The sequence below is a fragment of the Anabrus simplex genome, chromosome 1, assembly GCF_040414725.1.
Source record: "Anabrus simplex isolate iqAnaSimp1 chromosome 1, ASM4041472v1, whole genome shotgun sequence".
Taxonomy (NCBI): Eukaryota; Metazoa; Arthropoda; class Insecta; order Orthoptera; family Tettigoniidae; genus Anabrus; species Anabrus simplex.
In genome coordinates this window covers 716,858,510-716,877,012 of record NC_090265.1, presented here as the reverse complement: position 1 = coordinate 716,877,012, position 18,503 = coordinate 716,858,510, and the positions used below count along the sequence as shown (strand labels likewise).

The window sequence follows — 18,503 nt, the reverse complement described above, 5'->3', positions numbered from 1 at the left end:
GAGTGGATCTCGAACCAGCCCTCAGGTCGAGAGAAAAGTACCTGACCTGGCCAGGAATCGAACCCGGGACCTCCGGGCGAGAGGCAGGCACGCTACCCCTACACCACGGGGCCGGCTTTGTCGCACCGACACAGATAGGTCTTATCGCGACGATGGGGCAGGAAAGGCCTAGGAATGGGAAGGAATCGGCCGTGGTCTTAATTAAGGTACAGCCCCAGCATTTGCCTGGTGTGAAAATAGGAAATCACGGAAAACCATCTTCAAGACTGCCGACAGTGGGGTTCGAACCCACTCTCTCCCAGATGCGAACTCACAGCTGCGCGCCTCTAACCGCACGGCTAACTCGCCCGGTATTATTATTATTATTATTATTATTATTATTTACAGATATACGGCAATGAGCTGGATTAATTCTTGTTGTAAGAGAGAAAAACCTACTATCTGATCGTTCTTATCAACCAAGAAAAGTTTATACTTTCTCCCAGGAGATTCTCCACCACTCTACATTCATAGATCAATCGCACGTGACGCACGGGTCGCAATAACCATCAAACGTGCGTCGCGAGACCATCCAGTTCAGTCCATTCCTGCTGGCTGATAGGAACGGTAAAATGTATTACCGGTACCGCTATGAACTGTTTATATGTCGACACCCATTCAATATTATCGTTAATTTGACCGTGAGGATATAATATTGCTCTCAAAAAACGGGTTCGAACAATAAATGACATTTACCTCCTAGTTCACCTCGACTACCAATTTTCCGCATTCTGGATGAATACGACAGCCAACTGTACAAGTAGAAATACGGCTAAGAAGTTGCTTTTATTTCATATGGGTGGCACTGGGAAAGTTATAGCTTATAATCGGGATTTAAATGCGTGAAACTACAGTGTTATATGTAATTCGGTGGTATTGTGTTTAATGTGATTTCAATGCTGCATCGATAAGACCAGTAGCATTGTATTATGTTTGCAGCCCTGGTCTGTAAACAAGCTCGCATCGTGCTAAGATATTGGAGAATCGATCCCTGCGGCGTGGCGCATTCTGACGGCCGGTGGAGCAGACAGAGCAGCTGACGATGGGAACCTTGATTACTGTGTTTCTGTGTCAGTTTATTGGTTATCATGGAAGGTGTTGTGCTGGAAGAGACTTTTTACATCTTGTCGAAGAAGAACACGGTGTATCGTGTGAAGCTGACGGAAAAGGGTCTCAGTCTACAGAAAGAGAGCAATGGCAGCACCAAGATAGAGACAATCCGCATTAATGACATCGTCGGGTGTCGCTGTATGCGAAGCAAGAGGAGGTCCGGAGCCTCGTGTGTGTGCCACCCTAGTGCGAGAAGGGTTGTGGAAGACCATTCGGGCTCGGGGGAGCAGGATGACACCGACATCAGCGCCTACCTATACATATACGCGTACGTGCTCAAGAAATATAAAGTGAAGTCCGGGGTTCGTAGGGAGCGCATGACCATCACGCTGAGGTTCAGGTCGTTTGACAGGTACGATGACAACATGCGGGAAGCCCAGCGGTGGAGGCTGGCGGTGAGATGCCTCACCCGCGGCAAGCCCATCCCCCGATCTGTCCTGCTTAACGACGAGGGTGACTTATCTCCACAGCACAGTGGTAAGTACCAGGAATATCATTGTTTCAAAGTTATTATTTCATAATTTTCTCCCTCGACCTCTGGACAAATTCTGGCTAGTACGACAGGCAAAAATGCATTGTTGCATATGCACTGTTTATTTGTTGATATATGCTCAAATATTATCAATTAGAGTCCGGAGATTTGTCAGAAAGCCTTATTTTTTTAAAACCTGGGTGGATAAATAGAGGTGTCGCATAGAGACAAACATGTTTCCGTGCGTTTGGGAACGGTAGGACCCGTTATTATTTTGCCTATTCTAGCTTCCGTAGCCTATTAATGCCCCCTTTTTTGTCTTTTTAAGTTGTGGATATTTTCTGCTTTTATTTAAGTATTAACAGTAATCAGTGGAAATAAATAATATATACTTGAAATGCACTGTATTAATGACAAAGAAAAACTCATTTTAGCTTTATAGATAAGAAAATATTTACACAAACGATATTTTCATATTACACTGAAAACTCCGCAAACCAAATTGGTCGAGAGGGTTGCCAGGTCCCGTCCCTGCTACGTAAAATAAAGTGCTGGTGGTGATTATTGTGTAAAGAGCAAGATCAAGTTGATAACCAACCTCTACTAACTCTAATCAGAAGGGAAATGGAAGAAGCCCGATACTTCGAAAAATGAAGGTATCGGCAAAAAAGTCAGCTAGGGGAACCGCGGTCGCCAACACATACTCCCAAGTTGAGAGGCCCTGGTCCCCCTTCTAGTCGCTTCTTACGACAGACAAGGGATACCGTTGACGTTATTCTGTCATCCCCACCCACAGGGGGATGTAACATTAAGTACTACAATGTGATGCAGATGTGTGTTACGTAGTTTACATTGAAGCATCTTATTATTTTCGTTCCCATTTTTGTCATTATAAATGCCTATTTTAATTATTATACTGCCTATTTCCTGAATGTTAAATCCTTATTTGCCTGCCTATTTTACTAAAAATAAATGCCTGAAATTCCGGGTTCTAATTATCATTAATTTGAACGTGAGAATATATTATTTATTTATTTTCCACAAATTGTAGGTACAATTTGGGGATGGTGAGTGAAGAAAGGGCATAGCCCCACATACACGAACGTGCCTCCATCCCCACTTAAAATTACAATATTAAAATATACAATTATATTCTACATAGATTTGTGCTGGACAAAGCGGAGGCGGGACAGGTTTTTCTCCGGGTACTCCGGTTTTCCCTGTCACCTTTCATTCTGCAACACTCTCCACTATAATTTCATTTCATCTGTCAGCCATTAATCATTGCCCCAGAGGAGTGCGACAGGCTTCGGCAGCCGGCACAATTCCTATCATCGCCGCAAGATGAGGGCTTCATTCATTACATCCCTGACCCGGTCACTGACTGGAAGGCAGGTTGTAGGTTTTCATTTTCATCCTACATAGTGTATTTATATACAGTTACCGTATTTGCATAGACGTATTTACCTAATATTCACAAGACCTGTCCAACATTTAGTAATTCGACACACACACATACACTAGAATTCCCACACATACTTCAGCTAGGCTAACCTATGATTATACTGTTCTTGCAAATTGAGGTAATAGGGACGCACCTCGACCTCTTTGAGCGGAACGATAGTTCAGCTGTGAGCGGTTGAAGGGTTTACATTAATGTTACCTGCGAGAGATTTTGTCAGAAAAACAATATATGTTTGTTTACAGAGGGTTGTTATGGGGAGCAGAGACCTGGCTGTATTTAAATGACCGTGTTCAGTAATTAGTCGTTATTGTTCTCAATAAACGGGTCCTCTAGGTCTCATCACATAGTATACGTAAGACAAGTTAATGGGACCGGGAGTACCCACCTTATCTCTAGCAACAACGTTGTCCCTTCCTCTCTCCGAATATGTTTTATCTTTCTTAATATTATCTGATTCCTTTGCTGGCGAGACCTAGTGTTTACAGTGCACTATGTCTTATGGTATGGCGTAGAGCAATTTTGTTGCGTTTATTGATCAGTCAGTCTTTTCCTTGGCTTTGACAATATGAAAGTGACCGGGGTATGAGCGATGCTAGTAATGCCATTCCTTACGCAGCCAGTCTCTGTTGTGTACGGTGTGAAAATGTTGCTCGTAGGATCGGTTGGTGCATGCATTTCAGTGGACTTGGCAGACTGATATGCAATAATAACTTTGGCTCAGCGAGGAAAGCAACGGGAAACTACTTCACTCCTCATTTCCCTAGTACGCCTCATCAGTGATGCCTAGGCCATCTATAACAGCTAATGGTGGAGCTCTTGAGGATCCAACCAGCCTTCGAGCTAAGGACTGAAAATATTAATAATAATTTATTAATTCTTTCTTTCTTTCTTTCTTTCTTTCTTTCTTTCTTTCTTTCTTTCTTTCTTTTTTTCTTAATCTTTTTACCCTCCGGCGTTGGTTATTCCCTCAGACTCAGCGAGGGATCCCCCCTCTCCCGCCTCAAGGGCAGTGTCCTGGAGCGTGAGACTTTGGATCGCCCAGACTGTCTCACCTGTTGTACTGAACAGGGGCCTTGTAGGAGTGGGGGGATGGGAAGATTGGAAGGGATAGACAAGGAAGAGGGAAGGAAGCGGGCGTGGCCTTACCTTAGGAACCATCCCTGCGTTTGCCTGGAGAAGTGGGAAACTACAGAAAAACCACTTCGAGGTGGGAATCAAACCTCTCTCTACTCAGTTGACCTCCCGAGGCTAGGTGGACCCCGTTCCAGCCCTCGTACCACTTTTTAAATTTCGTGGCAGAGCCGGGAATCGAACCAGGGCCTCCGGAGGGCGGCAGCTAACCACACTAACCACTATACCACAGAGGCGGACTTGTGATAAAACTTGCAAGATAAATAATTTTTTACTAAATACTTTTCTGAAATTAGATTTTTTTAAACTTGTTACAGTAACTTTTTATTGAGCAATCCCCGTAAAAAAACAAAAAACAAAAAACAAAAAAAAAACACTGCACAAAAAGAATTCCCTGGGAGGTGCCGCAACGTCGTTCCGGGCGAATTTAAGCACTCCCTTGTTCTAGCCCTGCCGTTCTTAATGGTCAATTTTCGCCAAATCATTTTTCTCTCACCAATTCGATTCAGCGTCGCTTCATCAGTCTTCTGTAACACCACATTTCAAACGCTTCTATTCTCTTTCTTTTTGAGCTAGTTATCGTCCATGATCCACTTCCATACAATGCCATGCTCCAGACGAAATTCTTCAAACACATCTTTCTAATTCCTAAATCAATGTCCGAAGTGAGCATATTTCTTGCTTGTGCTAGTCTACATTTCATGTACTACTTTCTTTAAGACTTCATTTCTTAATCTAATGTTTCCTGCATCACCTGTCTTCGTTCGACTGCAGTGCATTACTTTTGTTTTGGATGTATTTATTTTCATCGTATACTCCTCCAAGAGTGAAGCCTCCGTGGCTCAGACGGCAGCGCGTCGGCCTCTCACCACTGGATACCGTGGTTCAAATCCCGGTCACTCCATGTGAGATTTGTGCTGGACAAAGCGGAGGTGGGGCAGGTTTTTCTCCGGGTACTCCGGTTTTCCCTGTCATCTTTCATTCCAGCAACACTCTCCATTCTCATTTCATAGCATCTATCAGTCATTAATACATCACTTTGGGAGTGGCGACCCCATCGTACTAACAGCCTATATCTGCTTCATTCATTCCATCCCTGACCCGATCAATGACTGGAAAACAGGTTGTAGGTTTTTTCACTCCTCCAAGATTGTGTCGATACCATTCAGCAATTTCTCCAGATCGTTTGCATTATTATTATTATTATTATTATTATTATTATTATTGTTATTATTATTATTATTATTATTATTATTAAGGTTCGGAAGTTAAGGAAAAGGCATATTTCTTTCCTGAGCTCGTTACCCGAAATTTCAAAAATGAAAATGAAATGGCGTATGGCTTTTAGTGCCGGGAGTGTCCGAGGACAATTTAAAAAAAAATAATAATAACTGTAAATGACGGGTCTCTGACCACGTTCAAAGCAATTTTCTGTTGCATATAAATGCATATTTGGGCCATTTTTAGTATTTTGGTCATATTTTGCTCATTTTAGTGATATAATGTCATATTTGGTTATAATTTCAGCATTTTTGAAGCCGTTAACAAGGTACCTGTTATCTGCGTCGAGTTTTAAAAACTAGGATATCCGAATAAAGTAGCAGATAAATGTCTCTCTTTTCCCAGAACAGACACGGAAGGTGAAGATAGTATGCATCCACCTTGAATAGGATGTCATTCCAGTAGATATATTTAGCTCGGAATCAATTAGCAGACAAGGAAATTCCGTGTTATCTCTCGCCCATTTCTTCCTTGAAGGGTCAAGTTTCACTTCCGACGAATTTAAACAGATTCCCTTCAACAAACTTCCTGTTAGGCAGTGTCTTGTAACTTACGCCGACAGATACCAGAAAGCATCCTATTACTTCGTTTTCTTGGATTTATTCAATAAAACCGAACAAGAACAACACCTCAAGGATACGATACCGAGGGTTTTGTATGATTGTCAGTTTGTATGATGTGTATGTCTCGTGTATTATTGCTGATAACTTCCTACCTATCGCTAAAATTCATGCCATCGTATTTTGGGGCATATTTTTTTCTTTCTTAATTCGTTTCCGGTCAGAGTTGGTTTTTCCCTCGGACTCAGCGAGGGATCGCACCTCTACCGCCTCAAGGGCAAGTGTCCTGTAATGTGAGTCTTTGGGTCGGGGGATACAACTTGAGGGTAGGATCAGTACCTCGCCCAGGCGGCCTGACCTGCTATGCTAAACAGTGGCCCTGTGGAGGGATGGGAAGATTGAAAGGGATAGACAAGGAAGAGGGAAGGAAGCGGCCGTGGCCCTAAGTTAGGTACCATCCCGGCATTTGCCTGGAGGAGAAGTGGAAAACCAATTCGAGGATGGCTGAGGTGGGAATTGAAACCTCTCTCTATTTTATTGACCTCTTGAGGCTGAGTGGAGCCCGTTCCAGCCCTCGTACCACTTTTCAAATTTCGTGGCAGAGCCGGGAATCGAACCCGGTCCTCCGGGGGTGGCAGCTAATCACGCCAACCACTACATCACATACATGCACTAGGGCATATTTGCTTGTGTATTTCGTACTTCTTTAGGTCACGAACTTCCGAAACCTATTATTATTATTATTATTATTATTATTATTATTATTATTATTATTATTATTATTATTATTATTATTATTATTACGGTACTATTATTAGTAGTATTAGTAGTACTAGCGAATTCTTCCAATATTGGAAGACGTTAAGTAAATAACTCGATCTTCTGTGGGTTGTTTTTGTTGATCCAATAGGCTTTCATTCTTTCCGAGAAGGCTTCTTCTGACCACTTTGGTCTGTATTGTTTTTATTGTGGTTACTCTGATGCAGCTTCCCGATGTTAGAATTCGGTGTCTGGGCTGAGGGCGACAGAGGTGTCGGCTGTCGCTAGTGTCCCACAGAGGTCTGAAAGAGAAGCTGTTGTTATGGTGTCGGAGAAACCAGTGAGTGGGTGGGCTGGAGACGACGGAACGGAAGACTGTACTGTGTGTTCGTGTATTTCTGTGGACTGAGGCTGGACGTGAGTGAACGAGGGAAGCCGCTATCGCGAGTGTAAGGATAAATGGACCTGTGTTAATATTCGCTGTTGTGAGTATCATCCTGCTGTTGAATACGATTGAGCTGCTTAGTTGTTCGCTGCATGTGACTGTGTGAAGTACTGGACTGTCTGTGGAGTCGAACTAACGAACAGTCGTCGTGTGTCGAGTGGCTCGTAGCCCTGTGTTCAGATCCAGCGGTGTGCACACAGCTGCTCTATGAGGTGACGGGACTTGGGGACGTGAAAGTAAGGGTTAAGTGTCCGCAGGTATAGAAACGGGCTGGACCGCCGACTGTGCCATAAGGAAGAGGGAGAGACTTGTAAATAGACACCAATTAGTGTAGTGAGATGACCGAAGAATTTCATTCGTCTTTCCCTTATGTCAATTTCGATGTTCGATAACTTTTATGTTGTTTTGATTGTAATCTGTAATTGTCTTGGGTGTATTTTAATCCTAAGATTTTCCTAATGATCTTCCTCTCTTCTTTTTTCATTTCTCCAAGTTCTTGTTTTCTGCTGAGTGCTAGTGTTTCACTTGCGTAAAGGACTGTTGGTTTTATGACTGTTGTAATGCCGAATTATTATTATTATTATTATTATTATTATTATTATTATTATTATTATTATTATTATTATTATTTTTATATTTCTGGTCAGAGGTGTCTTTCGCATGCCAGAAACTACCAAAACCGGGCGAGTTGGCCGTGCGGTTAGGGGCGCGCAGCTGTGAGCTTGCTTCCGGGAGATAGTAGGTTCGAACCCCACTGTCGGCATCCCTGAAGATGGTTTTCCGTGGTTTCCCATTTCACTCCAGTCGAATGCTGGGGCTGTACCTTAATTAAGGCCACGGCCTACTCCTAGGTCATTCCTGTCCCATCGTCGCCATATGACCTATCTTTGTCGGTGTGACGTAAAGCCAATTGCAAAAATAAATGCAATTTATATTTATTATATATTGTTTAATGTTCCAGTTAAAAAAGAGAAATTCAAATTTTCAAGGTGGGATCAAACCCGGTAACACTCTTTCCCCCTTGCGTACGCCACTAGTTCGAATCGTAGCTTCAGAGTGATAAGTTCATGATTTTTCCCCCTTGATCTCTGCCTGGACAAATGTCACGATGATAGGTCAGTCACATTACATGCATGTCAACACAAGTTAACAGACCTTATCACTAGGGACATTATTGCCCTTTCCCTTTCTTACAGGGATTCACAGGGGTGAGGTTCCGTTGTCATTTTTCTTTTACACCCCCCCTCCTCGCTGTGGGTGGGGGACGCAGACGAAGAATACTCCCACGGTAACCCCTGCCTGTCGTAAGAGCCGACTAAAAGGGTCAACCAAGGGATGATGAAATTAGAACCACGAGAATACTTGTGATTAGTACCATTTTGTGCGGAACACCATTGGTTAACGTTACTTGCGACTAGTACCACCTTGCGAGGAAAACAATGGGTCTACGTTACATAGGAGCAGTACCATTATGCGAGAAACACTATGGGTCTGGGCGTTGTATGTGGTGTCATCGTGTGCATTCCACCCGTCGGTTCCACTGTGTTCAGGATGGATCTGCGTTACCTATGAGTATTACCACTTTCGTTGCCTGTGATTAGTTCCACTGCGTGAGGAACACTACGAGTCTGGGCGTTGTATGTGGTGTCATCGTGTGCATTCCACCGGTCGGTTCCACTGTGTTCAGGATGGATCTGCGTTACCTATGAGTATTACCACTTTCGTTGCCTGTGATTAGTTCCACTGTGTGAGGAACACCACGGGTCTGCTTTGCTTGTGAGTAGTGCGATTGTGTGTAACGTACCATGGGTTTTCATTTCCTGTGATTGGTACCATTATGAGGGGCCGGTGACCTGGATTTTGGATCTCTTTAGATGATGAGTATCATCCCAGTAATGAAGGCATTGTGAATTGGATCCACTGATTGTTTGGTTTCACAATCATTTCTTTCATCATCATTCGTTATAGATTCTAGTCTGGATACATTTTAAAGTTTTAATTTTAGTTTCGTTCACCTCGTACCATTAGGGGCCGATGACCTAGCTGTTAGGTCCTGTACAACAATCAGCATCATCATCATAATTTTTATTTTCCGTTAGTTGCGGTCATCTCCTCGCCTTCTTCCAAATGACAGCCAATTCTTCACATAATAGTAATGGAGTATGGGTTCAGTAAAATTAATAAGCAAAACAGGTTCCAGAACAAATCACCAAGAAGGAAGACAGGTACCCTCTGGACAAAGGAGAGAAAGGAACATCTCAGTCAGAGGATGCGCAATTACTGGTCAAACATCAAAATCCACCTCAGACGCAGTAGTTGAATATTGTGGTCCTTTTGTCTGTCACGTGTTGCACTAAAAGGACACTTCTAATGGGATATATTTTCTAAAGATGGAAACGGGACACTTACCAACACACCAACTTTTTCGTAACACTTATGGTAATTCTTCATTGCAACCCCAACTTTCCCCTTAATCGTTCAACATTATGAACATTCATTTATCATTTTAAAAGAATTAAAATAGAAAAAAATGTAGGTCAGTTTATCTATTTGCAAGAGACATTTGACTGTTTATCTGCTTACTCTTCGTCGCCGTAAGACCTATCTGTGTCGGTGCGACGTAAAACAACTAGCTATCTGCTTACTCATCATAATTTTCCATTTCCCCTTGTCCAGCTCCTCCCAGGTCGGGGTGTTGATGGTACTTCTCCACCGTTGCCTCTCTTTCCACCACTCCTCTTCAGTAATTGTATTCTAGTCCAGTCTTCTTTTTCTTATACTGTTCCTGACGTAGGTCTGTCCATCTTGTTCTGGGCCTCCATCTTGCCCTCTTTTCTTTTATCTTAGCCTCCAACACTTGTTTTGGTATCCTTCCCTTCTCCATCCTCATAACATGCCCAAACCATTTCAATTCATTCTTCTCCATCCTATCACTCACTTTTTCCATCTGTACCTCTTTTCTGACCTCAACATTTCTTACTCTGTCTCTCCTTGTTTTCCCTGCCATACTCCTCAGTAACTTCATCTTACTGGCCTGAATTTTGCTCTCATTTCCTGCTGTCAGAGTTCAAGTCTCTGATACATATGTTAATATAGAGGTATAGTACATGTACATTATCTCTTTGCATTCCCTAGGAACTTCTCTGTTGGGGTTGCAGGAAAGGTCTCAAAAACGGGTAGACCACGGTAAAAACGGGTAATATGGTAACCATCTACTGTTTTCATAATTTCTACTTACTATAAACACAAAACACAAATATTACATTATTACACATCTTGATGGATTTAATTTCCAAATTTTGGCTGTTGATATTGATGGTAACTCACTTTCACTATTAGGCATATGGGGTGGTCGTAAAGATGGGAAGGTTTTTCCTGATAAAAACATAATTCAGAGGATTATACCGCCAAAATACTACGTCTTATGTCCAGCCTCTGAACGTGGACAATTTTCTGTCAGTACTAAGTTTATTTGAGAAGACTGGAAGAAAGTGTGAGACTTCGATTAGATCAGAATGAACACAAGCTTTATGACAGACAGTTCAACTTAAAGCTGCATTCCGTCATTTACACCAACCTATGATACAATGATGCAAGCAGCAGGCTATGAAATTGGAGAGGTCGTCTCATTCAGAAATGTAATACAAGATGTGTTCCCCTGTGCAATGCTTGAATGCCAGTGGGAAGACACTGATAGTACTGTAGTGAATGTGCTAACCTTGCTACTGTAACGTGTTCCCACTACTCACGTTGATATCACACATAATATTAAGTTATCATATTGGGGGGGGGGGGGGGGAAGAGAAACCCGGAGGGATTACCATACTGTAAAGTTTAAAAGGAAATGGGGGAATCCATGTGCAGTGGTTTATTTCCCATATTTTTCACTGACTTGGACCTTTTTAGAAAATTCGTTTTAGAGAGGTCGTGGTGATTATTGTTTTAAGAGGAAGTACAACTCTATCAACACTAATCACAGGAAACAATGGAATGAATCCTACACTTCGATAAATGAAGGTATCGACCAAAGAAAGACAGGGGCCACGAAGGGCGTGAAAATGAAAGACTCCCTAGGATTGACAAACCTAATAGCGTCGGGGTCGGAAAAAAACAAGGGTTGACCAAGGGAGTTCGGATAGGGTAGATGCAAGTGAGGGGGTTGGGGTAGGTAAATGAAAGTAATGCCAGGACTCAGCTAAGTGCCCCGTGGTCTCCAAACTATGCTCCAAAATTGAGAGCCCGTGGGGCTCCTTTTAGTCGCCTCTTACAACAGGCGGGGGTACCGTGGGTGTTATTCTACCGTCGCCACCCACAGGGGGTTCCATTTTATAGTGCTTATTTTGGTGCTGTCATAATTCTGTACATGCGTTACATTTTTCTTGTTATACAGTACAGTTATATGTAATTCGGTTAGACGGGAGGAACGATATTTTGTGCGTATTTCCGATAATAATTTTGTTAATAACTAAATAAAAACACGCCGGGCTGAGTGGCTCAGACGGTTAAGGCGCTGGCCTTCTAACCCCAACTTGGCAGGTTCGATCCTGGCTCAGTCCGGTGGTATTTGAAGGTGCTCAAATACGACAGCCCCGTGTCGGTAGATTTACTGGCACGTAAAATAACTCCTTCGGGACTAAATTCCGGCACCTCGGCATCTCCGAAGACCTTAAAAAGTAGTAAGTGGGACGTAAAGCAAATAACATTATTATTAAATAAAATCACGGAAAGAATTCGCTCATAAGACAACATGGATTCTACAAATTGCGATGTTTAAAAATTCCTATAATTCCTAGTTTCAGCCGGCTAAAATGGAATAAAAATGCAATATTTTCTTCAAAAAGTGGGGGAGGGGGTGACTGCTCCCCCTCGCCCCCCCTAATCAGGGCTACTGTTTAAGGCAAGTCGAGCGGACAGTTCTGACCATAGTAAAGAACCAAGGGGCCGATGACCTTAGATGTTAGGCCCTTTAAACAACAAGCATCATCATCACCAAAGACCCAATACGATAAGGAGTGCGGCGGACGGCAATACGTTAATTTGTTCGCTGGGTTCTCCTTGCAGCCTTGCACATAGCTTTATCTTCATTCTTGCGAGGCATACACGTACATAAGAGGACACAACCAAAGCAGGTCATGTAAGATAAAACACCGTTGTTTTTCCATTTACGATAATTTATCTCTGACGTCCAGAATTATTCTTTGCATTGTGTACAGGTGTGGCAAAGTAGTACTGTACCACTCTTACAATTGAACACAACACGTACAGTGGGTAAAATAAGTATTCATACACTGCATGTGCGGCGTGCCACATATCTTTAATAAAAACACAGTACATCATGTCCTAGTACATGAATTATATATATATATTAATGAAGTGTGAAGAACCACCTGTGGATAGAGCCCTGAGCGGATATATAAAATACTATCCGCATCCGCGGTTATTGTAAATGTTGAACTACACCGAAGGTATTGACATGGATAGATCCCTCAACATAATATAATAGGCCTGATACCTACCAACAGAACCTTACAGCGACAGGTTTATTAGAAATTTCCTCTTCGACTACCGAAATATTGAGTGGTTCTCTTTCGGAACCTTTGTTCCTTCCACTAAATGCGGGCATGAGCCAGTTAGGCTTAGGCCAGATTTACGGCTTTATGGTCTCAAGAATCTATATATATCACCATTCTCCCATAGCATTGTTAAGGGTCGCCTAACAACAGGCTAAAATAAGAGGATACCCGAGTGAAAATCAATAAACTTCATTATTTACAAATTGTCAGTAAAATTATCCGCACTGTCATACAGTTTGTATCCGCCAAGACACTAACTTCGCGGATCGCATCCGTGCAGGACTCTACGTATGGATAGAAATTACGCAGCCTTTACAGCAAAACAAAACGAATATAATTTTCTGTCTGCAAAATTAATATTCATACATGTTGAAACACTGTGCTCAAACACACACAGTTTGACAATCAGTACTTCGTATGTATTCCCTGGGCATGTACGAAGGGCGTACTATATTGTTTTACACTTCATTTCTTCTACCCAAATGAAGTACATTACACATCAGTTGTTACGTCCACCTGCTCAACATAATCTCCTTGTTACTGTATGTACTTTTGTCATCGATGTGTCCGTATCTCCAGACCTTTCTGAAACCATTCTTTCGGAGTGCTGCGTACCCATGCCTTGACAGCTGTGTCCATTTCTGCAAAATCCGCAAAACGGCGATCACGCAGAGATTTCTTAATGTTCCCCAACAGGTGATAATCACTTGGTGCCAAGTTGGGAGAGTATGGTGGGTGTGGCAGCACCGTGAATCCCATTGATCAATGGCAGTGGCTCATGGTAATGGATCCATGTCTCATCACCAGTTACAAGCCTAGCCATGAAGCCAGCTGGACCTTGATCATGGTGTAGCAAAAGTTCTCTCCACAGGTCCACACGCCTCTGCTTTTCGTCTGTAGACTAGAGTCTAGGAACCCACGTGGATGACACCTTCCCCAACTGTAAGTGGCCATATACGGCCCGCTGTAGGGTGTTTCGGCTAATTCCCGTGGCTGCCTTCATTTCCGTAAATGTGATGCATTTGTTTTCTTGGATGGCCTGTTCGACCTGGGCAGTATTGGCTGGTGTTGACACTGTCACATTCCTTCCAGCACTGGTTCCCTTGTCCACCGATGTGCGCCCTGTTTCCCAACCGTCCACCCAGTTGTAAACTGTTTTCCGTGACGGTGCGTGTTCTCTACAGAATACCACCAAGCGCCGATGAATTTTTGCAGTGGTCACGCCTTCTTTCCATTGGAACCAAGTCGTAAGCACTCTTCCTGACGGTTGCTTTCCATGCTGTCTGCTCCTACGCTGACAGAGTTGTTATGAAATGGCTATGACGAGTGCATTCTTTGGCCCCTGTGCGTGTGTTGCTACCAAACGTTGGAACAAGACACTAGTTACACGTCATAACCTTCAAAAGTGAAATGTGAACCATACCTGGACGTACAGAAAATAAAGTGTAAAACAATATAGTACGCCCCTCGTATAACTGCTCGAAGCATTCGTGACATGGAGCTTACAAGGTTTGATGTGATTTCGGCATCAAGTTTCGACCATTCCTTCTTCAGATGATCGATGAAGTCTTCTTTTGACGAGCATATCCGTTTCTTTACTCTCCGTTCCAATAATGCCCACAGGTTTTGCTATGGGATTGATGTCTGGGGACTGTGGAAGCGTTGGAAGTTGCTCGCGAACATTATACGACAGCCGTTCTTTGCTATACGAGCCGTATGCCTGGGATCGTTGTCTTGTTGAAAAACAACGAGTCATCAAGATTTAATTTCACTGTGCTGGTCACCAAATTAACACGGAGCAGTGTATCAGAAATGTTAAAGGAACTTGGGTGGGAAACTTTAAGTAAGAGAAGGAAGAAAACTAGGCTTATGGGATTATATAGAGCCTATACAGGAGAAGCATGGGGAGATATCCATGAGAGGCTTCAGTTGGAAAATAATTATATCGGCAGGACTGACCACAAATATAAAATTAGAAGGAAGTTTAGCAGAAGCGATTGGGGTAAATTTTCATTCATTGGGAAGGGTGTGAAGGAGTGGAACAGTTTACCAGGAGTAGTGTTTGATCCTTTTCCAAAATCTGTACAGATATTCAAGAAGAGAATAAACAGCAACAGAGAAAATAAATTAAATGTTAGAGGGCATTCGACCAGTGCTGGTTAATGTAAATAAAAAAATGTGTGTGAATAAATTAATTCCATCCCCTGGTCTAAGGAGTTTGGACAGCCAAAGTAGGGGACTGCCTGTAGGGGTGAAGTACAGTGGGGACTTCGAGGGCCCTGGAACAGCTACGGTAGCTGTGAAGGCCCTTCAGGAACTCTGAAAAGTGGTGGCAAAAGGGGCTCTGGTTAAGACGCAGCAGGTCGTTATGCTACTTAGGTTCCAGAATGGGTAAAAAAAAGTAAATAAATGCAATGTAAATTTTTTAATCTTATACCAGTTGTATAGTATCATTTGAAGTAATTCCACATACTGCATATCAGTTGACTATATTTGTAAGTAGTGCAGGAGATATTATAAGTAGAATTTTGTAAACAATATAAATTTATTAAGGATGAGCTGTGTGTTTATAGAAAAAATTGTTAGCATAAATTGTATAATATTGTATTTTGGGAAAATTTTCTTCTCTTGTTAATTTAATATCTAGTGCTTGACAATAATGTATTTTAGTGTACCATTTGCCACCGAGGTAGACACCTCATTTGCAAATAAAGAGATTTTGATTTTGATTTGATTTGATTTGATGTTCATATTGCTGTGGCAGTCATATTATCCTCAACAAAAAACAGTTCTCCTTTCCCAGCGTAGCCCATGCATCCTCACACCATGACATGAGCTCCGCCGTGCTTGACAGTTGGTATAATGATCTTTTTCTTGATTTTATTTACGTCACACCAAGACCGACTCCAATCCTCAGACAGTAGTATTAAAAAAAACATGGCGGCCGAAGTAGCCGGAATGCTGGTATTGGCTAACAGGAAAATACCACGTACATATTATATAAACGGCGGTAATTTAATATGATAAATGTAACATCGTAGGGAAAATCACTTTTACACATATGAAAATGCTTCGCCAACAAGTACGCACCACATATAATCAACTAGAATCACATATATTCTACTAGAAAAGAGACCAACAAGCTGATTATTTAGACACTGCAATTCGTCAAATAACGTTTTCTCTTAGATTTAACTTCGCTGGATAGATGAAAGTACATGATAAAACTGTTAAAATTATATTTCTAACATCACTTTGAATGTTAAAAAAAATTAAAGTGCGAAAATCCTCGATTTATTCGCTCTCAGGAGAACTGTGAAACAGAACTTGTTGCCTTAGTTTTGAAGTGGTGGACAATTTCTTAAATTCACCACCCAACGAATGGGAAGTACACCCGAAATAATAATGTTATTGGCTTTACGTCCCACTAACTACATTTTTTACGGGTTTCGGAAAAGTCGAAATGCCGAAATTTAGTCCTGCAGTAGTTCCTTTACGTGCCAGTAAATCTACCGGCACGAGGCTGACGTATTTGAGCGCCTTCATATACCACCGGACTGAGCCAGGATCGAATCTACCAACTTGGGATCAGAAGGCCAGCGCCTTAACCGTTTGAGTCACTCAGTTCAAGTACACCCGTAATGATTATGTTAACCCAATGAACGGCCCTGGTAATATTAATATAATGTTAACATATGGCATAACAGCACTTCACACAATGATAGTGACCTTAGTAATGAAACGTTCAGACACTAAAGATATAATAGGTTTTTACCCATTAGAGAACATGAGTGCAAAAACTGTATTGACTGAACATTGATATTTAACCACATGCACGAGCTTCAGTTCGGCGCAGTCTGCTTGATAACAGATAGCCACAGCATGAATCGGAAGGTGTTGATAGTATAAAACCCTACGTTACAAACCCAGCTAATCCCTCTAAGTCACTATTTCTTTTGTGTAACAGTATACAGATTGCTCCATCTGTCACAGTTATAAGTTTTGTTATACTCCAAGATCCAGCCAAACATTTCCGCAGGCAAAGCGCAGATTATTATAAAATACACTTGCATCTAAATCACTAGACACTTTGAAGCACATAGGCACTGACGGAATAACACAATATCAATTATATTCTATATAACTTAATATTTTTCGAGGAACACGAATAGTTTGGAAGTAGAGAACTGGCTTCCCTAACCTCAGACTTATTCTCACAATGATTTAGGCACGCTACGGTTTTGCCATGGACTTCAAAATAATCACGGTGTATATTCCTAATCGATTTCTCTTCTAATGTTCTATTTCGTAGGAAACTTAAGAATAGTTGGATGGGAGGCATTAAAAACTAGTCCACCTAGTGTACTCATGTTCTTTAATGGGTAAAAACACGATCAAAACAAACACATTCTCACATTACTACGTATAATTACAGATCCTATGTATCCACTGACTCATAAATACACTCGCACACTTATATTCTATAAAGAAACTAACATTAATCGTCAACTTTCATAAAATTACACCGACTACAGACGATAACAACAAACCAAAACAAACCCACATTTCCAACAATCCCGGCTACTCGATTCGCCATCTTTGAACGATCGAGAGTAGCATTAAGGTCTGAGGATTGGAGTCGGTCTTGGCCACACATACCTTCGCCCATCAGATCCAAAAAGTTTGAACTTGCTCTCATCCGAGAATACAACCTTCTTCCAGTATTCCGTGGGTTTGTTGAGATATAAATCTAGGTCAGGAATATAAGACATAATTAGAAAGGGGTTAAAAGTTCTATAAAGTTATTAAATTATTAAATAAAGAAAGGATTTCACCGGGAAGAATAGCATTTTTTGTATATAAAAATGTTTCAGACGGGAATTTGAAAAAATAAAACAAATCACTAAAGAAAATAACGAAGGCTAAGATACATGTTTGTCCTACAATATGTAAATACTATATTAAATCTAGATTTTGAGATGGTGGTGATTATTGTTTTAAGAGGAAGTGTAACTGGGCAACCTTCCTCTAGTAACACCAATCAGAGGGAAAAAGTAGAAGAGGTCCCACACGTCGAAAAATGAAGGTATCGACCAAAGAAAGACAAGGGCCACGAAGGGCGGAATATGAGACTCTCTAGGCCTCGTCGGGGTCAGAAAAGAACAAGAGTTGACCAAAGGAGGTCAGATAGGGTAGATGAAAGTGAGGAGCCTAACATAAGGAAGTGAAAGGAATGCCAGGACTCAGCTAACGGCCCCGTAGTCGCCAACCCACGCTTCCAAGTTAACAGCCCCTACGGCTAGATTTATTATTATTATTATTATTTTTTTTTGCTAGTTGCTTTACGTCGCACTGACACAGATAGGTCTTTTGGCGACGATGGGATAGGAAAGGCCTAGGAGTAGGAAGGAAGCGGCCGTGGCCTTAATTAAAGTACAGCCCCAGCATTCGCCTGGTGTGAAAATGGGACACCACGGAAAACCATCTTCAGGGTTGCCGACAGTGGGATTCGAACCCACTATCTCCCGGATGCAAGCTCACAGCCGCGTGCCCTTGACCGCACAGCCAACTCGCCCGGTCGGCTAGATTTTGAGGGACACCGAAGTGCTTTAATTTTGCCCTGAGAAGGTGTCAGTAAATTAGTAATTCGAAATATATTGGAACAGAC

General features: G+C 42.0%; 1 protein-coding gene across 2 annotated transcripts in view; it reads left to right on the top strand.

Annotated features, from left to right (window-relative positions):
• Positions 1–1,071: 1,071 nt before the first annotated feature.
• The window catches only part of LOC136857401 (sphingosine kinase 1), a 294,749-nt gene continuing 277,317 nt past the window's right edge, over positions 1,072–18,503 (top strand). For both annotated transcript variants that reach the window (XR_011017549.1, XM_067136040.2), the window contains exon 1: positions 1,072–1,626. Coding sequence is in view for 1 of the 2 variants with exons in the window: in XM_067136040.2 (XP_066992141.2) it covers positions 1,128–1,626 (499 nt within the window). In the remaining variant the exon portion in view is untranslated. The remainder of the gene's footprint in view (positions 1,627–18,503) is intronic.